Raw genomic sequence first — 13,056 nt, forward strand, 5'->3', positions numbered from 1 at the left:
TGAGAAGCATTTGCTGTTCTATGAGACCTTCCAACAGTTGCTCTAAAGTAGCCATGAAAACATGTGGGTCAATGATGGAAAAGAAAAATCACTACCTCATCACCAATTGTTATAACTTCATGTTGAACAAATATATTTCAAGGAAGACGCAATACATGATAGTCACAGATCAAGTAAACAGAGTAAGACGTGTGTACACTTTAACAGTCAAATCATAACTGAGTCCAAGTCTAGCGGCCACTGGCTGGCTGGCCGCTTAACTGGCGCTGCTGCTGCATGGCTGGCAGACAGCACCGCATGTAGAGGACGTGCGTAATTGTGCGGCAGCACTTTGAAAGATCGGCGAGTCACAACACAGTTGTTTTTCCCTCATTCTGTTTGCGAGTGGAACATGAAAGGAAATGACTAGTAGTGGTACATGGTACCCTCCACCACGTACCGTACAGTGGCTTGTGGGGTGTTGATGTAGGTGTAGATGCCTTTGTGAATACACCACCAACTTTCCAAGGGTTCTCATAAAATAGAGCCCTGTCATCTTCTGAACATGAAAGTGGGCTTTACAAAGAATGAAAGTGCTTACATTGTGTTTGACATCAACAATGGTAAAAAAAAAAAATGGTGTTAGCCATTTAGGAGTTGTTTTGCTGGAAGTGTAGCTTGCACTCTTCAGATCTAACCTGATAACACCACCATTTGTTGAATTACAAAAAGAAATTATCCCTGACTCACAAGTATTTGGATCATGTGTCGTGTAGCGGTGCATGGAAGATGCCAAAATCACTACTTTTGTATGCAAGAAAGTAATGTTATGTTCCCTGTGGAGCCATAAATAGAAGACTTTTCTGCATGTATGTTTCTTGGTTGAAACAGTGGCAGCACCTCTCTTTTATTTTCCTAATAATACCTACATATGTGAGATCTATTGTCTGAAGCTTGTTGACAAGTTCAGGGAGCTGAACCAATTACCTGCAGTGATATTTTGGCATAACTTGTGTACTGGCCTGGTAAGCTTCAGAACATATTGTATGGGGATACTCAATCTCTGTTATTGTGTGGAGAGATTTTGTTTGCGCTGTCTTTCTCTGAAGAAACATAGGCAATATAAATGTGCAGGGTTCTAGTATCTGTCAAATACATAATCTTTAATTGATACCTCACAAATTTTCTTGGCATGTACTTCTGAAATCCGCAGCAACTACAGAAAGGCATAAGCATTTCATCAACAAACTCAGTGCATCCTGGAGAGTAACACTGCCGACAGTTCTCAATAAAGTTGATAAAACATGTTTGACATTACGATAGTTGCTTCTTCTCTTTTCCTTTCTTTTGTGTCATCTTGGCTGTCAATTTGAGGAACTGCCAATATAAACTAAAACTTTTTGTTAGTCATAGCACTGCAAAAACTGTCATGTCCAGTTCCATCCACTGAGAAAAGATTATCTATCAATTTGTGGGGGAATCTGAAGATTACTGGGAACATAAGTAAGCCTATAAAAGCTTTCAGTTCAAGAACACCAGTATCATGTGTGAAAGATAGGTTCTTTCAAGAGTATTGTAAAATCTCATCTAAAATATCTTGAGCAAAAAGTAGATCCTATATGTGTTGAACCTCTGGATCTGTACCCAGGATATTAGTCCTGCAATGAAGACAGGAAATCTGAAACACAGTGTAACATTGTGAAATTTAAAACTTCACTGCCAAAAAGATTGTTCCACGAAATTTCGGCCCAACTGCTGGATGTCTGCAACTTGCTGCCATAATGTTTTGGTGCAGAGACTTCTGGCCATGTGCAGGTATTCACCCAATGATGGCCAGAATACTCTGTGCTGAAATATCATGGCAGCAAGTTCAGACATCCAGCACTAAAATTTTATGGAACAATATTATGTTGTCTTGCTCAGACAGTAGTTGGTGGTTATGCTTTTCTCCATTTGAAGCAGTTTCTGCTACCCTAAAAGTAGGAATATGCTGATATAATTGTTCTGTACTTATATCATCTTCAATTGTTTCTCTGTCCTCCACACCATCATCATCACCACGATGACGATAACGATGATCATCATCCACTTCCTGTTCTAAGTTTTTGCCATCACCACTCCCTATCTCATAATCTGGATCAGTATCATTCTTGTCCAAAACCCCATTATTCACTTTTTGCAAATGCATTTCAAAGTTTTGTTAATTTACATATATGCAACTCAACATTTCCTCTTTGTGGTGAGTAGCAATGTATCCCTTTCATAATATTGTTGAAATTCTGATCTAGACTTTCCAGTATCAGAGTAGTCAACATCAATATTCAGTTCTGAGGACAAATATGTGGAGCACAGTTGCATAAAATTCAAAAGCATAATTTAATATGCCATAGATAAGTATGTTCCACGGGATTTTAAGGTCTGGAACACAGCTGTAATGATTTAATAGGAATGTTAGACAGTTGCTATTGAAGCAGATAGAGCTTCATCACAGATTTTAGTGAAGTCAAAATCTAACTGACAAACAAGGACTAAATGAAGTGAAAATGAGCACACGGTAACAATGAAGAAGTATTCAATGAATCTGAAAGTAAAATTTTGATAACTTATCTGAATAACCCCTGACAAGTTTCGGTCTTGTGTAAAATCTTAAGTAGATCAAAATCATCTATTCAGCTGCTCAGTGATTATAGTGGTACCAAAACAAAAGATGACAGTAGGAAGGCAGAAATACTGAATTGAGTCCAAAACTGTTCTACCACAGGAGATCCTAATACAGTTCCTCCTTTCTTATTGCACAAACACAGAAAAAGAAGATATAGAGATAAATGATTACAGAAGAAGAAAGTATCTGCAGTCACTTAACAGTGAAAAAGGCATCTGGACCGGATGAGATACCTATAAGATTCTAAATAGATTACATGAAAGAACTTAAACCCTTTCTAGAAGTGGTTTATTGTATGTTGGTGGAGCAAACAGGATACCTAAAATGGTGAAAAAAGCATATATCACTGTCAGACACATGCACATAATTATAGGCATAATCAATGATGTCAATATATTGTAGAATTATAGAACATGCTAATGGTCATGTGTTATGACATTCTTGGAGAACAAAAATCTTCTCTACAAAAAATGAAAAAGAATTCCACAAACAGAGATCTTGTGAAACTCAACTCACTCAGTTCATCCATCAGTACCATAGCGCTGTCAAAAATGGTGCTCAAGTTGATGCCATGTTCATTGATCTTGGGCAGTTAATGTTCCGGAATGTAGTTTAGTGAAGAAAATATGACAATGCACATCCCCATTCTGCTGGGGAAAACGTTATTCTACATTTCGGTTTGAAGTAGTTCGATCACCCACCATACATCCTTGAAGTTGCACCTTCTGGCTGCCACTTGTTCTTGAACTAGAAGCATGATTTTGGAGGAAGGTGCTTCGACAGTGATGATTACACAAAAAACGGTGCTCACTAGTGGTTGTTTTCACTGACATCTTTTTATCAAAAAGGTACAGAAAATTGTTTTCCCACTATGACAACTGTTTGAACAATGGGACAAGTATGTAGAAAAATAGTTGAAGAAATGCTCTTCCTTCTAAAAATAAATTTTGGTTCAAAAAAATGTATTTATAATCTTTATTTACAAAATACTTCTGGTTCTCACCTCAGGTTATATGGAGACAACCTGATGATGTCCTACTCAGGCGAAATGCGTCATTCTTGAGTTATTAAACAACATTGTGCAGCCTATGACTGTTTTTAATATCAAACACAAAGGCTTACTTTGTGCTAGTTGCTTCTGCTCCTTCCCATATACCCTGAATATACCTTAGTTTAATCGCAGCGCGAGACCTATTTTACCAGCAACAGTTTTTGTTATTCATCTCCCTAATATCTTCCTGTCAAGTTGAGGACACTGTAATGATTAGGAAGATGGTAGACAGACTTTGGGTTCCCTTGAGCAGACTTTACCCTTACTTTCTTTGATGGTGCTGGGATGATTAGAGGCACATCTTTGCATGAAAATTTTCATACAGAGGCATTCATAGCAGCTTTTGTCGATGGGGCTTGTGTTAAGGAATTTACTCTTCAATTTTTTTTTCTGCACACAAAGGTATTATATATGCCTTATAAAATTCCTCAGCTCAAAATACGAAATTCCTTTGTAGCAACTGTATTTTCATTTTTTTAAATTCTTTACAGTCTAAAATTCACTTTCAATGAAAGCCAGCATTGATTCATTAACATTTTTACCCCACAAGCAGCTTATGATTTGGTGCTCCCTTTTTCCTTATTCATTTTCATTACTAATATTGATACACTCTGCATACAAATCTCCCACTGGAATGCTTGCACCCTTCTCAGCTTTCAATGAAAGCCAGCTTCGATTCATTAACATATTCCCCCCCCCCCCCCCCCCCCCACAAGCAGCTTATGATTTAGTGCTCTCTTTTTCCTTTTACACTTTCATATGTGTTTTCACTACTAATATTGATACACTCCGCATACATATTTCCCACTGGGATGCTTGCACCCTTCTCAGCTTGGTGCCCCAAGTAGCTGCTACTAATTGTGCTTTGCCTTGTATAGAAATCTTACAGTCGTTGCAGCCCTCTCAGCCTTGTGCCTCAAGCAGTAGGTTTGATCTCTTGGGCCTTAAACCACCCCCAAGCTTACACACTTGCTTGGCACAGTACAGAACATTCTTATCTCATCTGCAGCTTGGCCACACTTACTACATGCAGCCTGTCGCTGCCTGCACTGGTAATGTGTTCATTATGCTGACACTTGCAACAGCACAAGGGAATGGGAATATAAAGCCTAACCAAGGTGTACGAAACCAACCATTAAGTGGTGCGGCAAAGATGGTGAATTGAATGCAACGATATTCTCAAGCTCACTGCTGATCCTCTTATGTGTGTTCCACACCTTCATTATTATTTTCATTCCATATGAATCTTATATTATTTGATGCCAATGTGCATTAGTTCTCTGCACGGTACAATGACTTTCACTTTTACTGCAGCTATGAGTTTGGTGAAACATTGTAGCTATGAGATACTCGACAATTATTTTAGCATTTTGTATTTGCCTAGCTTGAAAATTGGTAGCTCTTTCTACTACAAGTGATCCACTTTGAGGACAATTTAATAATTATATGCCTATAACACACTGGAGACTATAACACACACATACTTTTTAAAATGACCCCTCATCTAACAACAACAAAAATTCTGAAACACTTTGTGCTCTATTATAGCCAGAGACTATTTTCCGAGCTGAAGCTCTTGGTGGAATATCGAAAGGACTCCTAGTCGAGTGGATGTTGTTGCTCCTACACAGACACTCGTCTTATCTGTAGTGTTTTTATTTGAGAAACTGGAAAGCATTGTATTCCGAGAAGAATACATGTCAACACAGGAAGTGCTATCTGCCCAAGTCTAACACACACTGAAGTATGGGAAGATGCTCTAGTGATTGGTCAATAATAATTTTGCCGCTTTTTTTACAAAATATTTCAGCCTCAGGTTATTTGTTTTGACTTACTATCAAATTATAAGATGACCTGTTTGAAAAGAAAGCTTTTATTCTTTTTAGTATATCATATGACGATGACTTTGTAATAACTCAAAACTGTTAATGATACGTCTTGTATGATCTGAGGCTGAAATATATAATAAAATGCTTTACAAGGCAGTCACTGTATTTCACAAAGGTAGTATGACTAGTCTGTGTATGTTGGCTTACTAGCCAACCATTCTGTAAGCACCTTCAGTTATACTCTTTTTAATTTTTCATGCAGGTTTGTGCCATTCTTAGCACCTAGTTGGCTACGCCAAGGCACAATGTTCCATTACCAGAGATTAGGGTTAAAGATTACTGCTAGCACTGACCAGCCCCTCAAGGTTTGGCAAACCTTAAGTCACTAAAGACCAAGCTCCCCAAGGTACTTGCCATTTAGCACCACCAGGAGGCATGTATAGCTTACAGAATGTTATGAACACAGGCTGCTTTACCTCCATTATGGCCATCAGAATCAGCTGCAGCACAGATGAAATTAATAATAAAATAATTAAAAAAGCATTAATTCCAGTTTGTGACAGCTATTTCAGTGCAAAGAGAAAAAAAAAAAAAAAAAAAAAATGAGGTGGTGGTGAAAGTAATGTAGGAAACAACACATCAGGCCTGATTAATAGTTTTAGTCGTACCGTAATAAGAAGAAATTAATTCTGCTTCCTTCACATTGTGTGTGCCTCTGTTATTTTCGATCCCGAGTGGCTTTATCCTCTCCTCGTTTTACTTTTTTCCTCCACTTCTTCAATATTTTCTTGTATTACTTGCCCTAGAAGCAAAACATTTACTGACTTTGCTTTGCTTCAGATCAGTCATACTGTTCCTTCCAGTAACATTGGTTTATCTTTAAAAGTGCAGTCTCACAATATTCTCAACAAAAATTATTTCACAAAATAACCTGTTTATGCCAAGCACTTGTCTGATTTAGCTTTTATACACCATTTTTGTGCCATGAGAGTTTTAAACTGCACATTTTTCCAGCTTTGTAGAAATATGTTTCCGAGGTTATCTTGAACAAAATGATTTTCAGTATTAGATTAAACTTGTCCTTAGGAGTTCACAGGCAATAATTTTTTTTCAGAAATACGCATTACATACATTTTTTTTGCCACCTACATGTGAAGTATGGCAGGAACAATATAGTTACAAAATGGGGAGAATCAGAACCGCCAGCTAAAGAGATAGGCAAACTGACACCATATAAAATAAGGAAATAAAATATAAACACCTTTTTTATTTCAGTGACAGCCAGAACTGCTCGGATGCAAACCTACATCTGCATTGGCTGGAAGATGACATCAATGTTTGCTCATCTGCAACAGCGTTTTAATTGCATATTATTTCACCTCCCTATTTCACGGGCTATGCAAGGTGTCTGTGAGATGGTCAATAATTATAACGTCAATAGAATCAGCCAACAAACTATATCATTCAGTAGTAGATGGTGTGACAACTAAATTGCATACAATTTTTTTATGATTGTGAAAATCATTATTTGAGCATCAAATTTATTTTTCCCTAAACATGAGCTATTGGTATATTAAATTCATTTGATAATCTATGGAGTGAGGAGTCAATGACCACATATAACACACAAGAAGTGTTAGGTGTAAGATAGGCAAACAGTGTTGAATATTGTACTTTAAGCTTTTGAATGCTAATACTTAATCAGCACACACATTTGCAGCACTTTCACACTTATTCTCTCTCTTGGCAGTGTGGCTTGACGGCTGTAAATAGTAGCCTCAGAATTGTTAGGTGCAGAAAAGAAAATATGGAAGTAACAGGTGAGCGAGGATGATGAGACAACATGATTAAGAACAGCTCACAAGGCCCAAGCAAGGTAGTGGCAGTTTACACCTATACCTACATATATACACTATGCAAACAACTGTAAGCTGCGCAGCAGAGGGTCTTAGCAATGTACCACATGTTAAGGTTTTTTTCCATTTCTGTAAATGCTGTAACTGTGTCTCTGCAGTCCCCACAGGAACAATATATACCAGCCTGGAATACTTAATACTGTAAATGTGAAACTTTGTAAGTATGCTTTTGTGAGATAGTTGGCATTTACACGAGTGATGATAAGATAAAATAAGGTTGAAGTACTTGAATGGAGACACAGCATTGGTCGTATATTTTTGTTTATTATCGCAAAATCGATTTTCGGTCACTTAGTGACCATCTTCAGTGCTGTAATATATAACTTAAATTAGTAAGCACTGGTGTCAATAAGCTTACGGCGATCACAGACACATGTGATCGCCGTAAGCTTATTGACAGCAGTGCTTACTAATTTAAGTTATATATTACAGCACTGAAGATGGTCACTAAGTGACCGAAAATCGATTTTGCAAAAATAAACAAAAATATACGACCAATGCTGTCTCTCCATTCAAGTATACCCATTATCTGGTCGTAGTGCACAGGACACTATGGAGTCGCCAATCAATAAGGTTGAAGTAGTGAGCAGCAGAGGAGGAGACCATTAAGATATCATCAGTAGATAATCAACAATGAGAATGGGTCCATGACAAGTTATAATACATCTAAATTCAGCCCTAAATGCAATTCAGGCACTATAAAGCAACAAATTTAAAGCTACTGTAGGGGGCAGGTGGAAATGCCAAATGGTTACAATTGAAAGTATCATCAAAGGTCAATAAAGACGGTGCACAACCTTAGATTGAACAATGATGAGAAAGGTAATTGGATATGCCTTTTTCAATATAAATATCACAGCAGCTGCCTGAAAATATTTCGGAAAGCCACAAAATTCCTAAATCTGGATTGCCTGAAGCTTTTAGTTTTCAATTCTATATGACTTCTAAATGTGATTTCAGTGTCTTAATCACTGAGCCACTTCATTAGTTGGAGTGGTTAATCACGGAGCTTGTCTAGGTAATAGATATGGAATATGAATATGGAATGGAACTGATACAGGTACTCAATCAGGGGAATGTAATAAGTCACATAAATATTACAATATTTCAAATTGTAAGTGCAGTTATTTATATTTGAAGCACAGTTTTCCATATAGGCCTACATCAATGTCAAGTTTTATTTCTTGGTATAGTACTGGGAACGCAACACAGGGCCACCATAGTCTCATTACTTGTTCTTAGGTTCTGTAATTAGCTGTAACCATCAATCAAAATTTATCCAACCATTGTCCGTTTTCGTCCTCTTGCTCGCACATCTTCGAGTTTCTTCAAAACGTCAGCAGATTGCTTCTTGTTCTGTTTTTTATACGCATTCACCACTTCTTGAAAAAATAAATCTGCGTTTTGATGCGTGCTGATTATTGCTCTTTCAAGCACGTATAAGTCAACACCTTTATCCTCTGCATTTGACTCTATGTAACTAAGACCAAAGTCTATTAAAACCAAACTGTTCACAGTAGTCCCTTCGTTATTTAAAAGAATATTCGAGGTAGTTAGGTCGCCGTGGATTATGTTATTGGCGTGCATAATACCTACAGTTTTCCCAATCTCATGTGCTAAAACAGTCAACCGTTTTCCTAGCACGGTATGAGTATTTTCGACAGATGATCCATTCTCTTGTAGATTCGTTATGAAATCTTTCGCCGTCACACATTGATGGAGGTCTTCCATGAATATTCTTCTGGTTTCAAAATCCACATAATAAATTGCAGGAGTACGTAAACCTGAAATTAAAGAAACTGCTTTAAAGAGGTGAATGCAAACCGTCTTTTTTAATATAAAAAACTTAAAGCACAACCGTATACCTGCCATCTTACACCGGAGATTAGCTCGAGCTTCGCCTTTTATTCTTTCCTTTGTCAGGTAATCATCCAGATCGGGGTGGCGGTAACTCTTCTTGAATCGTTCCTTCACTATTGTAGGCTTTCCTAGATATGAGCCTCTATAAAGTTTTGCCTCTGCCCCTTGCTTTATCAGCGTAAAATGCTGCTCAAATCCCATGGTAAAGCATATAATACATGAAAGTGAATAAATATCCCGCTCTACATTCTATTGTGTAACAACTCAACAAGATGTAAACATAAACAATTACACCGAAGCGTGGCCACGAGTCCCAGTTCCAAGCAAAGATCTACACCACGTAAGATAGTCTTTTCGCGATTGGCATTTCATTCCAAAGATCCTCCTCTGTATAAATTTAGTTTTACACAGGCTACAGCCGTGTTCATACACATATCAGAAGTGGCGCCACAGCTTGTGACTTGTTGTAGTGGCATCGTGATCTATCGTTCACACAGGATGCCAAAAACTCTACGAAGTTGTGCAGCTTTCAATATGGTGTCAACTGAAATCATATGGGCGGATATGAATGTTACAGTTTAGCATATGGCCTTAGAGCTGTGACAAGAGTTAAATACAAGGAAGACAAAACCCAAACGCTGGATCCAAAAATAGGTAAAACAAAGGAAAGAAACACATTTATAAAAGAAACAGCACTCAGAGACGAAAATGCTGTCTGCAATGGCAAACTAACAAACAGCTAGTACATAAATATCATCTGTATACGCGCCACTCTTTCAAGATTTTAGAAGCTTATTGTATTCGTTGATATGTTGTTGTTGTGATCTTCAGTCCAAAGACTGGTCTTATGCAGCTCTCCATGCTTCTCTATCCAATGCAAGCATCTTCATCTCTAAGTAACTACTGCAACCTACACCCCTCAGAATATGCTTACTGCATTCCTCTCTTGGTCTCCCTCTACGATTTTTGCCCATCCTCCCGCCCCCTTCCCCCTCCCCCCACTTTCTGTCAGTACTAAATTGGTGATCCCTTGATGCCACAGAATGTCTCCTACTAATGTTCTTCTATTCAGGTTGTGTAACAAATTTTTATTATCCACAATTCAGTTCAGTATCTCCTCGTTAGTTACGCGACCTATCGATCTAATCTTTAGCATTCTTCTATAGCACCAAATTTCAAAAGCTTCTATTCTCACCTTGTCTAAACTGTTGATAGTCCATGTTTCACTTCCATACATGCATACATTCCACATAAATACTTTAGGAAATGACTTTCTGACACTTAGATCTATACTATATGTAAACAAAATTCTCTTCTTCAGAAATGCTTTTCTTTCCATAGCCAGTCTACATTTTATATCCTTACTACTTCAACCATCATCAGTTATTTTGCTAAGTGCCTCATTTCCTAATCTAATTCCCTCGGCATCATCTTATTTAATTCGACTACATTCCATTATCCTCGTTTTGCTTTTGTTGGTGTTCATCTTATATCCTTTCAAGACACTGTCCATTCCATTCAACTGCTCTTCCAGGTCCTTTGCTCTCTCTGACAGAATTACAATGACATTGGCAATCTTCAAAGTTTTCTTCTCCATGGATTTTAATTCTTACTCCAAATTTTTCTTTTTTTTCCCTTTACTGATTGCTAAATATACAGATCGAATGACATCAGAGATAGGCTACAACCCAATTTCACTTCCTTCTCAACCAATGCTTCCCTTTCATATCCCCTCAACTCTTGTAACTGCCATCTGGTTTCTATACAAATTGGAAATAGCCTTTCACTCCCTGTATTTTACCCCTGCCACCTTCAGAATTCGAAACAGAATATTCCAATCAACATTGTCAAAAGCTTTCTCTAAGTCTACAAATGCTAGAAATGTAGGTTTGCCTTTTCTTAACCTATCTTCTAATATAAATCGCAGGGTCAGTATTGCCTTCCATGTTCCTACATTTCTCCAGAATCCAAACCGATCCTCTCTGAGGCTGGCCTCTACCAGTTTCTCCATTCTTTTGTGAAGAATTCGCGTTAGTATTTTGCAGACGTGGCTCATTAAACTCATAGTTCGGTAATTTTCACATATGTCAACACCTGCTTTCTTTGGGATTGGAATTATTATATTCTTCTTGAAGTCTGAGGGTGTTTCACCTGTCTCATACATCTTGATCGCCAGATGGTAGAGTTTTGTCAAGGCTGTCAGTAGTTCTAATGGAATGTTGTCTACTCCTGGGGCCTTGTTTTGGGTTAGCTTTTTCAGTGCCCTGTCAGACTCTACACACAGTATCATATCTCCCATCATTTCTTCATCTATGTCGTCTTCCAGTACCATAATATTGCCCTCAAGTACATCTCCATTGTATAGACCCTCTATACACTCCTTCCATCTTCTTTCCCTTCTTTGCTTAGGACTGTTTTTCCATCTGAGCTCTTGACATTCATGCAGGTGGTTCTGTTTCCTCCTAAGGTCTCTTAAATTTTCCTGTAGGCTATATCTATCTTACTCCTAGTGATATATGCTTCTACATTCTTACATTTGCCCTCTAGCCAATCCTGGTTAGCCATTTTGCACTTCCTGATTAAATACATACTTTGTAGACTCAACTCTGTACAACTCAGCACAGAAAGCGACCAGAAAGAACTAAATGTTATCACACAAATACCAACAAACAATGTGTACAATAATAGTCTAATCACAAAATTAAATAAAAAAGTTAAGTAATAAATATAGCCAATAAACACAATAGATATACAGACAGAAACGACAACACACAAAGTACATCACAAACTAGCACACACAGAGACAGAACAACAACAAAAGACTACATGAAAACAAAGAATAAGTTCAAGATGGTACACAGTGGAGTGCAAATGCTGATCCACAAGTAAATTAACAAACATTTTCAAAAGGTAATGCATAAACAATGGAATCAAAAAAGACAGTTGAGTCCAAAAGTACCATTAAAAAATTACGAAAGCCATAGCCATCTTCCAGAGAGCAGGAATATACCAACTACAATGCAGCACATATTGTGGAAGGTATGTAGCACTAACCAGCAGGACATTCGACATCCAATACAAAGACAATGTAAATCTGGGCTAAGCCATTCAATTTTTGCACAACATTTAACAGAAAATAATCACAAACCTATTACAAGGCTGGAAGGCATGTAAATAGAATAAATAATGAAAAACACCTTCTAATGTTACATGGAAATTATCATGTATACTAAACAAAAGCTGAGAAGAAGCTACTACTAAATGACCCAATGTATACGACTAACCACGAAGTGTTTACAGTCACTGATGATATAATAGACAGAAATTACAAATAGAAGATCACAAATTCCATTTATCTCCTAACTATATAATAATGAAAAAGAAAAACAACAATAGCAGCAACAACAACAAAAATAATAGTAATAATAATAATAATAAAAATAATAAGCGGATGTACAATACTAGCAAATACAGAATACCCCAGATACATGACAATGTAGCAAAAATAATACATCAACAACTTTCCATACAACATAAACTAATAAAACAACATGTTCCCACATACAAGTATACACCACAAAATGTACTGGAGAATGATGAATACAAATTATACTGGAACAGAACCATTATAACAGATAAAACTACACCACATAACAAACATGACATCATACTCACCAATATAAAGAAGATATCAACACAACTAATCGCAATATCCATACCCAATACAACAAATATACAGAAGAAAACAGGAGAAAAAAT

The 13,056-nt window shown here is 37.2% G+C and overlaps 1 protein-coding gene across 2 annotated transcripts; it reads right to left on the reverse strand.

Annotated features, from left to right (window-relative positions):
* Window positions 1-8,519: 8,519 nt before the first annotated feature.
* LOC126229609 (EKC/KEOPS complex subunit TP53RK-like) lies at window positions 8,520-9,645 on the reverse strand. Of its 2 annotated transcripts, none has more exons than XM_049942350.1 (2): window positions 9,303-9,645; window positions 8,520-9,236 (listed from the first exon to the last, which is right to left on the reverse strand). In XM_049942350.1, the coding sequence occupies exons 1-2, from the start codon at window positions 9,496-9,498 to the stop codon at window positions 8,713-8,715; spliced, it is 720 nt and encodes a 239-aa protein (XP_049798307.1). In that variant the 5' UTR covers window positions 9,499-9,645; the 3' UTR covers window positions 8,520-8,712. The 2 variants fall into 2 exon arrangements, with proteins under 2 accessions (XP_049798307.1, XP_049798308.1); XM_049942351.1 differs by having other exon boundaries at window positions 8,520-9,221; window positions 9,303-9,644.
* Window positions 9,646-13,056: the final 3,411 nt, after the last annotated feature.

The sequence above is a fragment of the Schistocerca nitens genome, unplaced genomic scaffold (genome assembly GCF_023898315.1).
Source record: "Schistocerca nitens isolate TAMUIC-IGC-003100 unplaced genomic scaffold, iqSchNite1.1 HiC_scaffold_376, whole genome shotgun sequence".
Taxonomy (NCBI): domain Eukaryota; kingdom Metazoa; phylum Arthropoda; class Insecta; order Orthoptera; family Acrididae; genus Schistocerca; species Schistocerca nitens.